The sequence below is a fragment of the Callionymus lyra genome, chromosome 8, assembly GCF_982586985.1.
Source record: "Callionymus lyra chromosome 8, fCalLyr1.hap1.1, whole genome shotgun sequence".
In the NCBI taxonomy this organism is placed as follows: domain Eukaryota; kingdom Metazoa; phylum Chordata; class Actinopteri; order Syngnathiformes; family Callionymidae; genus Callionymus; species Callionymus lyra.
The window spans coordinates 19205140-19226207 of NC_141825.1; the positions used below are offsets into that span (position 1 = coordinate 19205140).

At 35.3% G+C, this 21068-nt stretch overlaps 1 protein-coding gene across 2 annotated transcripts in view; it reads left to right on the forward strand.

Moving 5' to 3' along the window:
• abtb3b (ankyrin repeat and BTB domain containing 3b) overlaps positions 1-21068 on the forward strand; it is a 112615-nt gene extending 91547 nt beyond the window's left edge. The window contains exons 4-17 of one of the 2 annotated variants that reach the window (XM_087798127.1): positions 356-508; positions 1901-2066; positions 3641-3730; positions 6380-6481; positions 10421-10514; positions 10835-10970; positions 13060-13280; positions 13349-13527; positions 17973-18078; positions 18179-18281; positions 18944-19025; positions 19111-19179; positions 20138-20251; positions 20311-21068. In XM_087798127.1, the coding sequence (XP_087654253.1) occupies positions 356-508; positions 1901-2066; positions 3641-3730; positions 6380-6481; positions 10421-10514; positions 10835-10970; positions 13060-13280; positions 13349-13527; positions 17973-18078; positions 18179-18281; positions 18944-19025; positions 19111-19179; positions 20138-20251; positions 20311-20520 (1825 nt within the window). In that variant the 3' untranslated portion in view covers positions 20521-21068. The remainder of the gene's footprint in view (positions 1-355; positions 509-1900; positions 2067-3640; positions 3731-6379; positions 6482-10420; positions 10515-10834; positions 10971-13059; positions 13281-13348; positions 13528-17972; positions 18079-18178; positions 18282-18943; positions 19026-19110; positions 19180-20137; positions 20252-20310) is intronic. The other variant, XM_087798128.1, reaches the window with a different exon arrangement.

The window sequence follows — 21068 nt, forward strand, 5'->3', positions numbered from 1 at the left end:
GAGAAGAAAAACCTTCCACATCCTGTCGGGAGAGTTTAGTTAGAAGCGATCCTGTTTGCTGGATTACAAATGTGTCTGCGTGCAAAATTAAATGAAAAGACGTCTCTTTAGGAGACAAGTGTGTCTCATGTAAGCACTTTTAATAAATGAGTCAGATCTTAAACAATGCATAATGTGTTGTGACGATGATGAGTGATGTCAGCTGATGATAATGAAGGACTGGGCTTTTTCTTTTTCTTTATTTAATTTTCATGGCGTACAAGAGTGAATGCTTATTACATCTTAGGTTGATTTTTGTTGTTTATTTTTTTTTTTTTTGGTTGAGGGGATAATGTGTCACTACCTCCCCCTGCAGGCCGTTCATGGTGCTGCCGCCCCTGATGGAGTGGGTGCGCGTGGCTGTGGTCCACGCGGAGCACCGGAGATCCTTCTCCGTGGACAGCGATGATGTGCGCCAGGCGGCCAGACTCCTGCTGCCAGGAGTGGACTGTGAGCCGCGCCAAGTGAGGTACTGATCCAAGCTTCCAGGACCGAAGTCCAAACCTTGAGAGAACTGACGCGCATCGAACCGGTTATTAGCAGGAGGAGATCGAGTTAATATCGCTCGATTCTGTATTTAACTTTTAATATTTCATTTTATATACATTTAATTTAAAAAAGGAAGACGCTACGAAAAAAAAAACCCAACAACAACATGAACGATTAAATATGGTAGGAAAACTTACATCATACATAATAAAGAAAACATACATTCTAAACTAAGCCTTAGGCTTAATTTGTTTGTATATCATTTCTTTTCTTTTTTAAAATACTTTTTATCCAAATTTTTTGAAGAAGTAGAACATACATTATACGATTCATGTTTTTTTTACAATTTAAGATAAAATACTTGCAAGAAACTATTATTGATTAAATTGTGAAATATTTAATTTAATAAAATATATATATATATATGAAAAGCAAACCCCAAAAACAATATAAAGGATTTTACAACAAAATAAAATACATTAAATGCAACAAAAAAAAGAAGGTTATTATACCATAAAATCATTTGTGTAATATTGCATGTCATTTTCATTTAATTTGATTCTGAAAAAGAAGAAATTTAATGTGTTTAAGAAAAAACATCAACAACTGTTGATTATTGGACTTTTTTTTTCTCTCTAAATTTGGTTAAATTAATTTTTACTGGACTATTGCAACAGTTTATTTTCATGTCTAAACAAGAAGGATCTGTCTCGCCTGCAGTTGATTCAGAACTCTGCAGTTAGAATTCTAACCCGCTCTAGTAGAAGAACTCACATTTCTCCGATCCTTAAAACTCTTCACTGGCTTCCAGTTTCTTTCAGGATCAACTTTAAAATTCTGGTTCTTACTTTCAGAGCTATTCATGGTCAGGCTCCTCCTTACATCAGTGATCTGATCCAGCCTTACACCCCAGCTCGGGCTCTGAGGTCTGTGGATCAGAATCTACTGATGGTTCCACGCACATGGTTCAGGACCAGAGGAGAGAAATCTTTTCAGGCTGTTGGAACGATCTTCCTCTCTCTTTGTGTTTGATGGATCTACTGACTCCTTTAAGAAACATCTTAAGACCTTTTTATTTGTTCAGGCTTTTCCTTGATTTTTTGGAACTCCTGTGTTGTTCTCAGTATTATCTTGATCTTTAAAATATATACTTTATTGAGTATTGTTTTGATTGTTTAAGCGCTTTGTGACCCTGGTCTGGAAAAGCGCTATATAAATAAATATTACTTACTTACTTACTTTAACTGTGCTGAAATATTAGAAAAGAAATATATATATATATTTAACATTTACACACCAAGAGCCTCTTGACGTATATTTTTAAACTCCCATATAAAACAGTACAAACGGCACGCTGTGTTTTGTGCGGCAGGTCGGATGACTGCTTCTGCGCCTCGAGGAAACTGGACGCAGCCTCAACCGAAGCGAAGTTCCTGCAGGACCTGGGATTCCGAATGCTCAACTGCGGACGCACCGACCTGGTGAAGCAGGCCGCCAACCTGCTCGGACCGGACGGCATCAACAGCATGAGCGAGCAGGTGAGAGACCATAAATCATTTTCATCATCTACAGACAAACAATACAACCTGAGCGAGAGAAGTGCATCGGCGAAGGGTTCTCAGGAGCATTAAAGTCGATAATAAATCTTTATTCTGACTCACCGTCTCACTCACGCAGCTCCTCGTCACGAAACTTTTGCACCTCCGAGCTGATCTGTTAAAACTTCTCTTCAAGAAAGAGGCTGAACTTTTGTCTCGACTCTGGGAATAATTGTGCGTGAGGATTTTGTCGATGAAGAACCTTTTTTTTTAAACGTATGGGTTTATCCTGTAAGTGCAACTTGACCCCTTTGTCTTGACTAAATATGGAGGTCATGGATCACAAGAGGCTGGAAGTATTTTTCTCGTAACAGATGCAGGTTGACGAGGTTAAACTAATTCAGTGAAAGTTTTTTATCAAAGCCAGGCTAATGGAACTTTCATGATAGGATTCCAAAGAGTCTTGTTTTGAGTTCAAATGTCAAGGAGGGCTTTTAAAGCTCCGTTGTTCAGCAAAATAATCCACTGACCCGAATTCTTCAAGGGTTAAACAATATTTTCATGGAATGGATTTCTTTTTCCGAACTTATTCTTTGTATTTGATTTTTTCCCGGTCAAGGTCAAGGTCAGGATGTGGTATTGTTTCTCACAGTTTAACAAAAGCCCTACTCTTATATTTCAACATTTTTTAATATGTATTTTTTCTATTTGATTAGTTATGGTTATATTTGGTGTGGTTTCTAAATATATATTTTGTATTGTACTTTCTAATGAAGGTCAATTCTATTTCCATTTATTGACTCAAATTGACAAATTAAATTATCTTAAAATTAAATAATTCATAGACACATAATCTCTTTTATAATTTTGTAGTATTCTTAAGTATTCTATATTCTATATAACTATATTTACAAGTTTTCTATTTTATGATTATGATATATTTTATTATATATTTATCACCTTTTTCTATATTATGTAATTCAATATTTAACATTAGTATTCTTTATTGATGTTTTTCTATATTATACCTTTTTCTAAATTTTATTTATTTATTTTCTGCTTCATGGCTAAAATAAAATGTAGTCTTTATTTGATATTGTATACTATTTCATTTTCTTAATACCTTTCATTTAAACATTCTAAATAATATAATTCTAAATTCTAAATAATAATAAATAATAAAATAATAAAAACATTGTTAATTAAAAAAAAAAAATTACATCAAATGCGAAATAGGGTCATTATGCTATAGAATAATTGTGTAATATTTCCTGGTGTACACATTTATTTAAAAATTGTATAAATATGAAAACACTATGGACAAATATAAAAATAAATACCTAACAGAAATATAGAGAATTAAATATGATGGGGAAACTTGAATAAAAAGAAGACTATGTATAGCATATTATTCAAAATGTATTATAATGATTTCTATAATATATTTTTCTAAATGTCATTTATTTTTTAATTGACGAGTAGACAAAAAAAAGGCTAACCTGTGGCATTGATAGATAAAAGTATGATTTCAATAAAAAACATGTGTGTAAAGTCGGGTGTGTGTGCTTGTGTAGGGGATGACGCCGCTGATGTACGCGTGTGTCCGTGGAGACGAGGCGATGGTCCAGATGCTGCTGGACGCCGGAGCCGACATCAACAGCGAGGTCAGTGGATGCAGAAGCACTTCATGAAGTCGTCATGGAAACGACCAAACACAGACAGACGTTTGCTAAATAACACATCAAGGCAACTCGTTCGAAATCAAGCTGCTGTAAACCGACTTTCAAAAGTGAGTTTTCCGGAGCGTAAATGACCAAAGAAACTTTTTTTTCTGGCAAAGTCTCGTTTAGCAGTCGACTCGCGGTCTTTTCTCCGGAGAGGACGGTCACTTCAGGTCTCTCCATCCTCCTCATTGTTAGTCACCTCAGCACAGATGTTCCCCATCAGTCGCCCTCAGAGGTGGAAAGATTACCAACATCTTCTACTCCAGTAAAGTACCCTTATGAAATTGAACTGAGTGCATGTGATCACCAGGAGTTAAACCAACTTTTTTTGATTTATTAGGGCTGGCAAAGTGAACGTGTTGAAGCAGATCCTCCTCATCAGGTTTAATATTATTAGAATTGTACGCATTAAAACCACCAGCAGAACATGTCCTTGAAGAACGATTTTCTTCACAGTCCACTCGCTCGGTGTCCAGTTGTGGGCAACATTATCTTAAATGCACCATTTTTAAGTTCAGCCTTTAGAGTGTATTTTTTTTGCTATATTACTATATTATAGTGAATCTCTACGGAAAAGTCAAAATATTAAGGAAATAACAAGCACTTTTCTTGGAATAGGGGTTTCAACTCATCACACATGTATTGGATTATATCGATGTCATAAGAATATTTTATAATTGTATTGAATCATTCTTTAAAAAATAATTTAAATCAATCATTTCTATATCAAAAGTGATTGCATTTGTTTCATTTAATATTTGCGTTCAATTATGTGTACATTTGTTAGTTTCTATTAATCATTTAATTAAAATTCTGATTTATTTATTTTTAATTAATGAAAACAATTTTACACATAGAGTATGATGTTCCGATCCCAAAAAAATCCCAAAATAGATTTTCAAAATGTAATATCTTTATCCGTAGCCATAAGCAGTCCAAGTTGAAAATTGTATTCATATTATTTTTTCACTTTTTAAGGAACAATTTATCTAAAGTATTGTTTTTGTCCTCCTTTACCAAATGAATTCCTCATATTGTTGACATATCAACTCCAACATTTACCTACCAACCATCTGGAGGGCCTCATAATACGACTTTGCGGACTGAATTTGGCTCCCGTACCTTCAGTTTGACACTTGTCTTAGCCAAAAATATATATAAAAATATTTTTTTTAAAAAGTGAATGAAAAAGCTTTGGATAAAAACACCTTTAAATGTTTATTTTTTTTAAAACAAGCAAAGTGCATTAATAATGCAAAACATTAAAAAGGATTACATTATATTTAACCACGATTAATCCACAGCAACCCTGTGATTAATCTGATGTCAACGCTCCATTGTATGACCGCACAGGTTTTTATTGAAACATGATACAAGACAAACCCCATGACAAACTAAAACATGTCGTCCCTTTTGAATATTTTAAGTGTTGTTAACATGTCTCCATCATTTGTGTCTGTACGTTATGCTTCCTTTCATTCATGGAAACTACTTCTGGGCCGCTGGTTAATTCATCCAATTAAAATGAAATATTACTTTCTTAGATTGAAACGACAGTTTTTTCATTAAATACTGAAGAGTTGTCGGTGTAAGAACAACGATTCTTCTTTTCCACGATACTGTATTGACATGCAGCATCCCTGTATCGTTCTATTTTGCTTTATATTTGACGGCATGCGTTCATCGTGTGTTGTAATTAAACTCATGGCCACTAGGTGGCAGCAGTCATTACGTCCTCCACAGCCAAAGGGACAATAAAATCCTGTGACTGAGGACGAGAGGATACGGTCGACTCCAGCAGCTTTTAAAGCTTGTGTTTGGACATCTTTTGGTTTTAAAACAAATGAAAGCAGTTACGACTCAATTACTAAAGTATCTCAATATATATCGAATCAACAGATTCTTGTCAATATACACACTTAATTGTAATTTTCATAAATGTCAAATATTAACCATCACTGATGAACCAAAGTCTACTTCGTGATCCCGACTTATTATCTAACATTAAATCATGTCTTTATTGGCCCTTCGTCCGTTCTAATGAAGTGCATTTCAGGGCCTGAACAACGTCCGCTGCTTCCACCCAAAATGCCTCTTAACCATTTTGCCTGATCTTAAACTAATAATGTTGGTTTTTACTCGCTGAGATCATGAGACTTAAGCTTCAATCCGCTTCACTCGTCCCTCAAAACCCGCCCGCGGGAAAGTCTGCGCCTGGCAAATAAATGTCACTTGTATGTCACATTTTTAATTCGCCTCATGGTTATTCATAGAAGCCTGTCGGACCACAGAGGGTCACGGAGCTTACAAGGGTGACACAGACAGAGACGAGGAACAGAATTAGATCGATCCATCCCTGATGTTCACCACGAGACCAACACCCCGGGCGAGATTTTATTACTCCGGCCGCCTTCGGGTGTTTCGTTAATTACTCCCGGAGTACTTCCCGTCCCTCATGTTGTCCCTGCAGTTTTTTGTGTCGTCATTTTAATGGTTTTCATTTCTCTCTCTCTCTTTCTTCATCTTCTCATTTGTGTCCCATCCTCCTCCCCACCCCCTACACCCTCCCCCCCTGTGTCACTTCACTAGGTGCCAAACACAGTGCACAAGCACCCCTCAGTCTTTCCCGAAACGCGCCAGGCAACACCCATCACTTTCGCTGTGTTGCACGGACATGTCCCTGTGGTGCAGGTAGTGACTCATCTGTGACTCTCATTGCTTGTTTTTTGTGATGTTTGCTTTTTGTCTTTCGTGGGCCGTCGCCTCATTGAAGACGACCTCACAACACAATAGAAAACACAGAAGTACGAAGAGGAGAGAAACTTCAGATGAGAAAATATTTGGGTATAAGGATTAAAAATGTGATTTATAATGAATTTAATTGTTCATAATAATGCATGATTTAGCTTTTTAAAGCATATCTAAATTGATTGAATCAGAAACTTTTATTTCCAGTGTTGTAAACACAACATAGGAATAGTTTTTGGTGTCAGTACATAATAAAATAATAAAATAATATAACACAAAAAATAAGCGATAGAAAAACAGAACAGAACCGATTGAACCAAACTCCAAAAAGTATTATTATTTTATAAATATGCAAGAAGTTTTAATCTTACTTTTCATAAGCTAAAGTCAATAGAGGTAAGTAAGTAAGTAAGTAATATTTATTTATATAGCGCTTTTCGAGACCAGGGTCACAAAGCACTTAAACAATCAAAACAATATTCAAAAATACTCAAAAAAAAAGGTGAAGAAGAGAATGCAGGCGGGGTGGAACAAAAAAATCAAAATTTGGCCCTCATCAGGTTAAATGAAAAAAAAGAAAGATAAATATACAGTTTTATTCATCAATTTCATTTTATATTATTTTTTATTTGTCACTCTTTAAAAATGGTTGGTCAGATTGTCAGGTTTTCTCTTTCCGCAAATTAATTTTAAAGAATATAGAAAAAATATTCAGAAAAAGGGATTTAAAATAAACTAGCATCCAATAAATACATAATTTGTAATGACACGTTAATAGTGGAAGTTTTACATTTGATTTCTTCCTACTTACTATTTTTTCTGTATCATATTAAGTTTCCCTTTTTCTTTTTGGTTTTCTTGTATTGACATACCCTGACGGCAGTTATACAATATTAAATGGCCACAGTAATAATATAGTGTAATTTCAAACATAAACATTCTAAGCAAGAGTGAAATGGAAGCTTTATTGACAAACATTTATTGACATTATTCACACAAAGACAAGAAGCTATAGTTGGAGTTAGAAAAGTCAGAGTCAAAAATGCTTATATTTACATTGGGAGTGACCAGAAATGACGTGATTAGTTAAAAATCCACTCACACACAAATGACTTATTAAAAAATAATTGTAAAACGTGATGTTTTACCATCCAGATGTTTAACCTAACATGAAGAAAACGAATTAAACTAAGTTTATTCTCTGATCAAACTCCCCTATTAAGAAGTTTTACCGTCTCAATCATCGTCAAGCGTTTCCATGAAAGGGCCAGTAAAAGGGAAGCAGCTGTTCCACCGGACATTCTTCAAGCTCTAACAGTTAATTAAGTGCAAAAGAACAATTTATTTGAAATGTCTACGCAGGTGAAGTACATTTCAATTTTTCAAGTGCATTAACTCTGAATCATTATTTACCATTTCTTCATAATCTAAAGGTTAACAGCTTACAGAAGAAATTGCTGAAGAAAATTACATAAAAATCTAAAATTTAAAAATTTAATGTGTTTGAAGAATAGAATTTCTTTCTTCTTCTTAAAATGTTAAAGTTATTTAGCTGTTAACTTATAAGATCGAATGGGATTTTTAAAAGCATAATTAATAGAGATGGGTTGATGAAGCCTCGTGAAACAGCTGATGATGTATCAAGATACAGATTATTTACTTTGAAAGGCCACTAGATGGCGTGATAATATTTAAAGGGCAACTAATGTGAAAACCCAACTCTCCTGACTCACATGTTTCCAATGTTGAAGTCTTCCTCTCCAAGATGCAGCAAGTCTCTCATGATGATTGTGCTCCGTTTTAAAGTTATTACTTTATAAAGTAACATGTATCCTGAAGTCTCGCAGAACGAGAAGTTAAAGCAAGTGTTTTCAGTGGGCGGGGCTTAAGCACATTTTTTAATGTAAACATCTTTATTGAAAGAGAGTTTTGCACAAAAAGACACATACTGATGAATACAATAAATGTCCAAGATCCATTTAAGACACCCTTAACTCAACACATTAGTTGCCCTTTAATGAAACCTGGAATCATTTTCAATCTAAGAGCGCCATCTAGTGGTGTTTTCAAAAATGTGTCATGATGCGTCATCAGCTGTATCACGAGGCCCCATAAACCGAAGGCCATTTTTTATTCATCAAATTAATTAAAATGGATTGTATTGTAAAAAAATATATATATAAATAAGTCGCTTTATATATATTTTTTGTTGTGTGGTCGCATTCAATGACAGCTGCTATTTAAACAAATATCCAAACCTCTCCAGATCTGGTCGTCTCGTCAACCACTTCATTCCATAAAGAATATAATCCTGTCATGTGTGAAACACTTGGCTGACCACAGAGCGAAACACTAATAGCGGAATGGACTGCAGGAACATCCGTCAGATGCCTTATTAACTAAAAAGGAAGTCTCTAAGTTCCAGGTTGTGCCAGACCAACTCTTGGCTGCATGAAGTGGTTCTTCTGAACATGAATAAATCAGAAAGCTTTAATGGACTGGCGGGAACACATCAGTTTGGACTGAAAGATCTGGTCCTGGTTTCTCTGAATATATATTGGGTTCATTACGCCCTCCTATATATAATATATATATGACGTGATGAACCCAATAATGAATTTTAGAGACGTTCCAAATGGCCTTTTTTTTTTTTTACTTGCCTGAATTGACATGAGTCATATTGACAGTTTGGGGTCACTCAGATCCTGATCCAGGGTTTCCTGCAGAGAGTGTTCTTCCATATTGGGACTTCTATGGATGGCCTGCTTCTAAAGGGAGGATAAGACTTTCTATCTCCTGTCATCTGCTGGGCTCATGTGGTCACTTCCTGCCAAAGCCAGCAGGGCTAAGATCACACTTTCATATATGAAATCAAAGTTCTCCGCAGGAAGCCGAGGATTGCCTGTAGATTTCAGGGTCTTTTGTGAGGCTACAGGTGACGTAAGAGATGCCGTAGAGTGACTGTTGAAGGTTTATTTTTATCCCAATGAGAGGATGGAAAGTAAAACATGCCTTCATGAGATGGGTTACAATTGTACATTTGTCCTAAAGTAGTTGCCATAGAAAACTGATAGAGTTAGGAGCTCAGGTAGAGCTTTATGGATCTAGATTTTTTTTTTTTTTATTCAATTTAAAAAAAGGTTGAATCAATAGAACAAAAAAGCTGCTTTAATCAAAGCAAATGTTGCTTCAATAAAAAAATCAATCAGAAAATAAGTTGTTTCAGTTCAAACATTTTTTTTTTTCAATTCCTAAAAAGTTCTCCAATAAAAAACAATTCAATCGTTTCTTTCTGTTGTTTATATTGTAGTGAAAAGGTTTTAAAGCCTTTTTTTGTGATTGTAGTAAAAACCGTTTAGGTCATTTAAAAAAACTTTTACATTTATTTCAATTTTATTTTCTATTGTAGCAACATTTTCAATTGAAAGTCTTTTTTAGGTTGAAGCATCTTTTTTTTTAAATTGTACAATAAAAAAAACATATCTACCTCTATAGAGGAGAGGGTTTCAAAAGGCCCTAGAAATAAGTGACCGGTGCCATTACAACTATAGATATGAAGTCATTACAACAGACTTCAGTTGAAAACAACGTACAAATACTTGTATACACTTTTTACATGTTAGTAGTTAAATGTATTGTTAACTATTTTTCTTTAAAACAAGAAAGAAACATCAGTTTATTTAATAAAAACATAATAAAAAAATATACTTGGTGATAGATAGGTGGCAGAATAATCCATAAACATGTATAAAATAATATTAATAATACTATTCATATTTGTAATTGTATTGTGTTTTTTATGATTAGTTTTTGATCTCCACTTGTCAAGTTATTTAGTGAGTTTGTGCTCGCTCACAAATCCTCTTCCGTTCATTGTTGCAGCTGCTGCTGGATGCCAAAGCAAACGCAGAGGGCTCCCTGCAGGACGGAATGGAGAACTACACCGAGACGCCTCTGCAGCTGGCATCTGCTGCAGGTACACACCCCTCACTTTCACTGTTAATATCTTTATGGTTCATAACTAGTGTCTCCATAGAGATCACCGTCAACCTATTTCTGGAATCTGTCTTAAAAAACTCCATGTTTCTTGAACTTGGATTAAGCTGGAATTTTTTAATTTTTTTTATTTAATCCCGAACGACGTGTCGCATGAGCTCTTGACAACTTAATAGAGTTTGTCGTCGAGTCGTCACATTTAGCCTCTCAGCCCTTTTGAGCATGAACACGAATGATAGAATTAGACTGAGACTCGACAGACTCAAGAACTTCCTTCCCTCTCGTGCTCCGTCTTTGAAGGGAACTTCGAGCTGGTGAGTCTCCTGCTGGAGCGCGGGGCCGACCCCATGGTGGGCACCATGTACCGCAACGGCATCTCCACGGCGCCCCAGGGAGACTTGAACTCCTACAGCCTGGCAGCAGCTCACGGCCACAGGTAATATTTAGGGGTGTGTACTGGCAAGAATCTGGTGATACCATAAAGGGTTATGATACGATAAAGGGTTATGATACGATATATTACTGTAGTAACAAAGATATATTTGTAGTATTGTCGAGTACTTGACCCTGGTGTTGCAGAATTTTCAGACCACATGACTCACAAGTTTTTTTTTAAACCAAAATATGTCCAAACATCAGCTATAAAAGCTGCAGGAGTCCACTGTATCCTCTCGTCCTCGGTCATCGCCAGGATCTTGCGGAATTTCATTGTTCCTTTTGCTGCCAGAAATGTAATGGCTGCTACCATCTAGTGGCAGGAAGTGTAATTGCAACACAAAAATCTAATAATTTTATATAACTATAGACCATAAAATAACTATACTGAAAATCGAAATGATTTTTAAATAATAAAAACTACACTATGTTGTTAAATATCAATACAGTACCGTGAAAAAACACGAGTTTAAATCAGTGTATCTATACTTTCTCACACCCCTCACCAGCTCACACACATTCCAGTGTTAAATCATCCCGGGCAGCGAACATACCCTCACTCTGTTCTTTCCACATATTCAGCATATAATCTTGTTTGCTCGCGAACCGAGTCCTCGGAGCATGACTGTGAAATTGACACATCAGCTGCTGAATTGGTTCGTGTCATTAAATGTGTAACATTCTGTGACTAAACTGCTGTTTTTCCTCCACGTTGATTGTTATTTTTCTTCTCATGAAATTGCACACTCATCTAGAATGTATGTACAAGTCTGCCTGCATGAGAGGAAATTAACTTTTATCTTTTACGACGTAGAATATTATTTATTCCTGAGAACTTTTAGTTTTTTTTAGAATAAGTTATCATTTGGATTTTACATTTGATATGTTGGCACCTTTTTTTTTAAGTATTTTATTATTTACATTTTATAAAGGTTGAATTTGTTTTTAATGAGAACATAAATGTAATAACTTATATATTTAAAACTTAAATAATTAATAATAATTTATGTTGAATAATTTGTTTCAATCATTTGTATATTGAAAGGTTAGGTTTTTAAAAAATATTAAATTATATTAAAAATATTATATTTTATTATAATATATACATATTGAAAATTTGCATAATTAAAAAAAAAAATATTTTTTGCATATAGAGTTTGATCTTTTTATTTAAATATTTTATAACATTCAAAATTTATTCTAAAATTGTAATCCTTTTCAATTCAATATAAATAGTGGCCTAATTACGCTAACATTTTTATACTAAATTTAAATGGCTACGATTTGCAAAATATTACATTTAGAAAATATATTTTTTACATTTTTTAAAATTGGGATTTGAAACCCTATGTGTAATAATTTTTAATAAATAGAAAATTTCTCAATATATTGATATGTTTTTTAAAAATCCTACCTTTAAAAATACAAATTATTGAATTCAATTATTCAATAAAAACAAATTCAAACTTTAAATATACAAATTATTAATTCAATTATTCAATGAAAACAAATTCAACCTTTAAATATACAAATTATTTATTCAATTATTCAATGAAAACAAATGCAACCTTTAAATATACAAATTGTTGAATTAAATTATTCAATAAAAACAAATTCAACCTTTAAATATACAAATGATTGAATTCAATTATTCAACAAAACAAATTCAACCTTTAAATATACAAATGATTGAATTCAATTATTAAAAAAAATCAACCTTTAAATATACAAATTATTGAATTCAATTATTCAACAAAAACAAATTCAACCTTTAAATATACAAATTATTGAATTCAATTATTAAATGAAAACAAATTCAACCTTTAAATATACAAATGATTGAATTCAATTATTAAATAAAAAATCCAACCTTTAAATATACAAATTATTGAATTCAATTGTTAAATTTAAAAAGGATCAACAATTTAATATAGAAACTGTTGGATTCAATAATTTTTAAAAATGTATTCAATGTTTAAAAAATGAAAATATTTAGATAAAGGTACAACATTTGAAATGTTGAATTCAATATTCTGATGGAGCTAATTTACTATACAATCATTTCACTTCATCTCTTTGTTCACACCCAGGAATGTCTTTCGTAAGCTGCTGTCTCACACGGAGAAGGGAAAGGGCGACGTCTTGTCCCTGGAAGAGATCTTGGCAGAAGGATCGGGACTGGAAGGAAGGAGCTCCTCTGAGGTGGACCTGATCCGAACCGGGAAGGCCAAACTCAAAGCCCTGCGAGAAGCCATGTACCACAGCTCTGAGCACGGACACGTGGACATCACCATCGACATCCGCAGCCTCGGTGAGTTTTTTTTCCGTATCTGATGGTGTGCGAAGAAAAGCTGACTCAGCGCTCGCATCTCCACGCAGGGATCCCCTGGACGCTACACACTTGGCTGGAATCTCTGCGCACGTGTTTCCTTCAGCACCGGCGGCCTTTGATCCAAGGTCTTCTGAAAGAATTCAGCTGCATCGAGGAGGAGGAGTACACCGCAGAGCTGATCACACATGGTTTGCCGCTCATGTTCCAGATCCTCAGAGCCAGCAAGGTGAGAAACTACTAACACAGAGGCTTCATTGAAGCGAAAACACCACAAGCTTTTTCGTCTCTCTTCAAGTCTATTCTCCTCCTTTGATCGTATAACCTTCAAACTATCTTCACAAACACCATCCACTGGAAGAAAGTGACTATAAATGTTGTTTAGTTTTACATAAACTCCTTATTGTCGAGCCACAGGATTTGACGCTTAACTTTTAAAGTGTTTATCATATTTGAGAACAAAAACTGAAGTGGTTTTGCAGACACGGGTAACGTTTGATTTCTTTAAAAAAAATGGTTGTCAGGTTGTTTTATTTTAGGTATGAAGTTAGAAATTAGTTTAGGTAAAACATTTGAAAACATTCCACTCAGTCCTACTACACCAGCAAAAAAAATGTTTTTAACAATTTATTTTGGGGGGAAAAGAAATGATAAAATTTCACCACTGGATTTGTGAAACTGCTATACATATATATATTAACCCATTATTTATCTCAGGGTCAAGTTGACACGAAGGGCCGAAAAAAAATGTGTTTGTGGTATCCCTTGTGTTGCTTCTGGGTCCAGATGAACGACCTCCCTGGCTTCCAGAAATACATATGCAGTGGAGGTCGTTCACCTTGACCCTGACCCTGAAACGCAAGAGATACCACAAACAAATATGTTTTTGAGCCATCGGGTCACAATGACCCTAAAATAACACAAGTAATACCACAAATATATATTTTTTCAGGTTTTCTGGTCACAATGACCCTGAGATAACACAAGTTATATCACAAATACATTTGTTTTTGGGTCTTCAGGTCACAATGACCCTTGGAAATAACAAGGGATACTACAAATACATTTTTTTCCAGGACTTCGGGTCACTTTGACCCTGAGATGACGCAAGTAATACCACAAACAATTTTTTTTCCAGAACTTTGGGTCACATTGACCCTGGGAAATTGTAACGCATACCACAAACACGTCTGTTTTCAGGTCACATTGACCTTGAGATAACGCTTGAGATACCACAAACACATTTGTGTTCGGGGCGTAGGGTCACCTTGACCCTGAGAAAATGCAAGGGATACAGCAATACATTTGTGTTCGGGACTTCGGGTCACATTGACCCTGGGATAACACAAGGGATAAGATAATTGGTAAAAATCTTAAAGATTTTCTTCAAAACAATTTAAAATACAGAAATGAAAGCAGCACTAAGTAACTATAATATGATGATTGGGAAACATGAGCAACATTTTAGGGATGTTATGTTGAAATTTGCTTTGAAATGATAAAATCGAGGAAGATTTATTCTGTTTTTAGGTTTATTGTACATAATTAAATTTTAATAAGAATATTTTTGAAGAACTATGCTCAAAACAAAAAGATATAATAATAATTTTCACTTTATTCAGAGGGAACAGACAACTATGAAAAGATGCTTCATAATTTAAGCGGGAAATAAAGAAAGTCATTCGTAAAAAACTAAAACTGGAGAACGTTATACCAAGAGTTAAACTGATAATTGTAAATCAAAATAAATGATTTCTCAGTAAGAAGTGAGCAAGCTGATAAAAACTAAACCTGGTGTGTAAATTCACTTCTAACCTGTAGGAAAACAGCATTTACATCGTGTCAGCGACGTGTTTCTTCCACATCCATCTAACTTAGTGCTGCTGTCCTGGTGTGTGACACCAAACCAACATGATTCATGATGTTCCATCTGCTCATCAGATCAAGACCTTCACCTCAAGTCTGGAACACAAAAAATTCATGAGCCATGAATGTTTCCTCCCTTTTAAAATGAGACTCCAGTTCGTCCGGAGCTCTAGTCCGAGTGTCAAAAGAATCAGGGAGTTACGCCGACTTAAAGGACACGACTGACATGTTTCCACAAACTCAAAGATTTATCTGGAAGCGTCTGAAGGCTTGTTTCTTTTTTTTGCTTCTCTTTTTACGACATAAAGGCCACATGTGAAACTAATTCAAAAGTCATCGTGATTATCATCCTCACTGTAACTGAAGGTCTACAAGAGACATACTCTTCTCTATTTAGTACTAGGAAATTAAATGGGATTTAAACTCATGTCCTGTAACTATCGACATTTTAGAGCATGTTTTGTTATTTAAATGGAGATTTACAGAAGTTTTATCCTAATTTTCCAAATGTTTTTCTTTTACGTTATTGTATTTAACAATAAATTGAATTATTTATTTAATAATTATATGCAACTGGGTGGTATGGTTTAACCCGTATGTAAGTAAGTAAGTAAGTAAGTAATATTTATTTATATAGCGCTTTTCCAGACCAGGGTCACAAAGCGCTTAAACAATCAAAACAATACTCAAAAAAAGTACATACTTTAAAGATCAAGATAATACTGAGAACAACACAGGAGTTAGAAAATCAAGGAAAAGCCTGAACAAATAGAAACGTCTTAAGATGTTTCTTAAAGGAGTCAGTAGATCCATCAAGCGCAGAGAGAGAGGAAGATCGTTCCAAAGCTTAGGAGCTACAGCCTGAAAAGATTTCTCTCCTCTGGTCCTGAGCCGTGTGTGTGGAACCATAAGTAGATTCTGATCCACAGACCTCAGAGCCCGAGCTGGGGTGTAAGGCTGGATCAGATCACTGATGTAAGGAGGAGCCTGACCATGAATAGATCTGAAAGTAAGAACCAGAATTTTAAAGTTGATCCTGAAAGAAACTGGAAGCCAGTGAAGAGTTTCAAGGATCGGAGAAATGTGAGTTCTTCTACTTGAGCGGGTCAGAATTCTCGCTGCAGAGTTTTGTATTAACTGCAGACAAGACAGATCCTTCTTGTTAAGACATGAAAACAAACTGTTACAATAGTCCAGACAAGAAGAAACAAACGCATGGATTACAAGCTCCAGATCATGTGTTATCTCAGCCAAAAAAAGCTGTTTAAAAAAGGGGTTAAACTGTGCGGGAACGTGAATGCTTGAGACCTTGGCTCCTGCAGAGGTTCGACAACACTTTTTATATATTCTTATGAAGTGAATTTTACTTTATTAAACAATTACTTTAGTTTCAAGTGCAGAATTTTAATAATGAAATGACTCAAAATTTGGTTAAAAAATGTTGAATTTTAATTAACATGTCTGGTTCAGATCCAAAAGTGTCATTTTCTGGACAATGTGTGAATAAATATGACATTTTTACAGTTTTTCAAACTTCCTTCTGTGGCACAAGTAATCTTGATGTTTTTCTGAAGAGACAAAATGTGTCTCTTAAAACAAAACAAAAATTTTTTGTTTTCCTGAAATGCAATTAAAACAATTCTTGCACAAGGACATGTTAATGTTTATTCACGTTGCTCTCCAAGAAAAGAGAAACCAGTGCAATCACATGAAAGTGATGTCATTGAAACGATGTGTCACCGGCAGACGTGTGGAGACTGTAGAGAAGTTTACTGTTGCTGGATCAGTTTGTTGTTAACAGATGATTGTTGCTGCCACGCTCCAGTGAGAGCAGCTTGATGCTGATGCTGCAGCCGCCAATGTTTTATATCCCTGCTCCTACACACACACACACACAAACACAAACAGAACACACACACAATCATACATAGAACACACACACACATAAACATACATAGAACAAACCTCAACATACATAAAGCACACACACACACACAAACATGGCACACACACACATACACACAACACAAAGACACATACATAGGACACACACACATAGAAAATACACAAATACACACATTCATTGGACACACATATACATGCACCCAACTACAAACACACACACACACACAACTACACACACGCACACATAAGCACACACGCATATACACACACAAACACACACACCTAAACATGCACACATATATCACACACTCTCAAACACACACATAAATACACACACATGCACACATAAGATACACACACATACATATAACACACACAAAGATACATAGAACACACACACACATACTCGCAACACAAAGACACAAATACACACACGCATACATAAGCACACGCATATACACACAAACACACACACCTAAGCATGCACCACACACACAAACAAGCACACATAATCACACACTCTCAAACACACACATAAACACACACACACACACACATATGTATGAACACAAAAAACATGTGCACACAAACTAACAACCCGACAGACAGACTCACAAACACACACACATATAAACATATAAACACATACAAACACCCATTATAAACACACACTTACAGACAGACAGACACACACTCACAAACACACACACACACACACAAACGTACACACACACAGACCACAAATAAACCACGATCACAGACAAACACACACATGAAAACACACAGTTTGTATGTTTGTGCAAAACGGAAAAAAAAATTTTGTCTGATTAAAATATTTGTATTTTAGTGTTGTCGAGCCACACAGTTGATTGTGTGTCTTGTGTGCGACTTGTGTGTCATCAGAATGAAGTGATCAGCCAGCAGCTGTCGGCCATCTTCACCCAGTGTTACGGGCCGTACCCCATCCCCAAACTGGCCGAGATCAAGAGGAAGCAGTCGTCGCGTCTGGGTGAGAGTTTTACAAAAGTGTTACCTCGCAGCAGCAGGAAGGAGTGAGGTTCACATCCCATCATGACGACTGACGTTTAAAGAAATGTGCTTTATTAAAGATCCTCACTTCCTGAACAACAAGGAGATGTCGGACGTGACGTTTCTGGTGGAGGGGAAACCGTTTTACGCCCACAAAGTTCTGCTGTTCACGGCCTCGACCAGGTCTGAACCCATTGTTAACCAGTGGATTATTTATCTTGTTTTATCGTGTTGCATTTATACACAAATAAAACAACATGCTTATTTGCATATTTGAAACGGCAATATATATATATATTATTACAGTAAAAGATTTTGTTAAAATATATATATTTTTTCTTTATCTAAGATCTAAAATGCAGGAAAATAAAAATATATTTCAACACTTTTAAGCAAGTAAATAATGACTTTAATAAAAAGTTAGGTTCTTATCTCAGGGGTACCATTTGATTTGTAATTGTAAAAAAAATATATATATAAAATAAAACATATTAAAGGAAATATTCTTAAAAAACCTTTGTTAAAATCTGTAAAATATTAAAGATATTGTAATATAGTTTCTTCGTTAATAGCAATGAGCTTCAGTGAAACCTATTGCCTCGAATGCCGGCATCTGGAAATACGACTGAACATCTATTAGAAATAGTGTCATGTTAAGCCTCGAGATACATTCTCGAGAGAATCAATTCTGTCAGAAAATGATTAATGACAGATTACGCCTCCTTATGCGCTCCAATAACAATAAACCCATGACCAGCAACTTCATAATATACCTCCCAACTATATTTAATTATTATTTAATACAAACATTAATGGATTCATTTATGATTTCTTTGTCTCTGAAGGTTCAAAACCCTTCTCGCTAACAGACCTTGTGGCGAGAACACCTGCATCGAGATCAGCAATGTCAAATATCACATTTTCCAGGTAATTAATTGACACTAAAGTGACCTCTGACCTCCACATACCCCTGTGCTAGTCATAATGGCTCATTTGTTGTTGGTGCCTCCAGCTGGTGATGCAGTATCTTTACTGTGGAGGAGCAGACGCGCTGCACATCCGCAACCAGGATGTCATGGAGGTGAGTCCCTTCACTTCCTGTCGCACAATTATCAAGGCTGTCGGGTTGGAGCCGAAGATCGTATCCTTCCGTCGTCAGAAACTTTTTCTATGTGCAAGAATAATGAACTTTTTTCTAGGTGCAAGAATAATACCTTATATTGAGTGTTAAATTAAAGGTGTTTGTTTTTCAATCAGGAACATTTTAAGAATTGTTGTACTTTTTGTTTTGTTTTGTTTTTTTCTAAAATAAAATCATGATAAGAAAATCAGGTTGATAAAGGATGAAAAAAAGAACTACTAAAAGGTAAACTAGTTATTAGAAGCCATCGTTTGGAAAAGAAAAGATTATTCTTAAGAATATTTTTATAAATCTTAGATTACTAACAAACATTATAAAAACTGTGTGTATTGGCAAGAAGCTTGCGATACGATATGTATCACGATACAGGGATAACAATACAATATATTTTAATATTCTAGGAACAATGATATATTTGTAGTATTGCCCGAGTACTTGACTCTTGTACTTTACAGATGGCATGAGTTGTTGTAACTGTTTTCATTTGTTTTGAAAACAAAAATGAACAAACGCTGTGAATATTTGCACTTTAATTGTAAATAAAAAAAAACAATTTATTGAAATTCAAACCATAAAAAAACTATAATTAAAATAATAAATATAAACTCAAAGGCTAATATATATAAAGTCTGTATAAAAATGTTTTGTTTTTTGAAAATGCAAAAAATAAATTAATCTTTATGAAAAAATATATACATTGTGTCTATATTTTATTACACACTTAATGAAAACCTGGCAAAGTTGTTATTGTGTTTAATATTTCCTAAATAAACATATATATAATATATATTATTATTAATATAAAGTCAAGGTACAACACTGTAGTAGCGTTGTCTAGATCAAATGGATGTTTGTTCCCTAATTGAAGAAAAAGTAACGTTTTGCTCGTCTGCTGCAGCTTCTGTCTGCCTCAAAGTTCTTCCAGCTGGAGGCGCTGCAGAGGCACTGTGAGATCATCTGCACCAAGAACATCAACACAGAGACCTGTGTGGAGATCTACAATCACACCAAGGTTAGCTGGCAAAACTTCTGTTTTAAAGCAGGAAATAAAAAAAGACATGCTTGTGTCAGTTTCTTGAAGCTCCAGACTTGGCCTCCTACATCGAGGGCTACTTCCTGAAGAACATGGTCCTCCTCATCGAGCTGGAGGCCTTCAAGCAGCTGCTGTACGACTCCCCGCCCGACAGCCCCAGCTGTGACATCCTGCAGGACCTGGAGAAGACCCTGGCTGCCCGGATCCAGTCCATCCACCTGTCTTCCTCCAAAGGATCCATCGTCTGAACCTGCTTTTTTCTCTTTTTCTTTGACGACAAACTGTGAGCTTTCTTTGTCGACCACCATTTGCCAACAGCACCCCTTCAAAATAAAAGCTCCTTGAACATTACCTGGACTCGTACAGAAGAAACGGATCAAAAGAGCGAGAGGTGGATTCTGGGACTTTTTCCTCCGAGGTCGTGTAAATATTGTTGATAAACAGATCTATTGATAATGTAAGTTAATGTATATATCCTCCGACGTTTTCTCCAATGTGTCTTACTGTTGGATATAGCTGTAAAAAAGATGCTCATCTTATGGATATCTATGTTTCAATGTTGCATGTTGGGACGACTGCATTTTGGGTCTCACAGAGAACCAGGGTCACTTTTTTTTTGTCATCCGCATGGGTCACTAAATGTGTAGCAGCGCCACCTTGTGCTTAAGTCTGCAGCTTCGTTTAGTCGCCGATTGGAAATGAAGAAGAAAAACAACGCTGTGGATGTGTGTGTGTGTGTGTGTGACCCGCTGAACATTTCTCTTCAGAGATTAATATAAAGAATATTATGAATTCA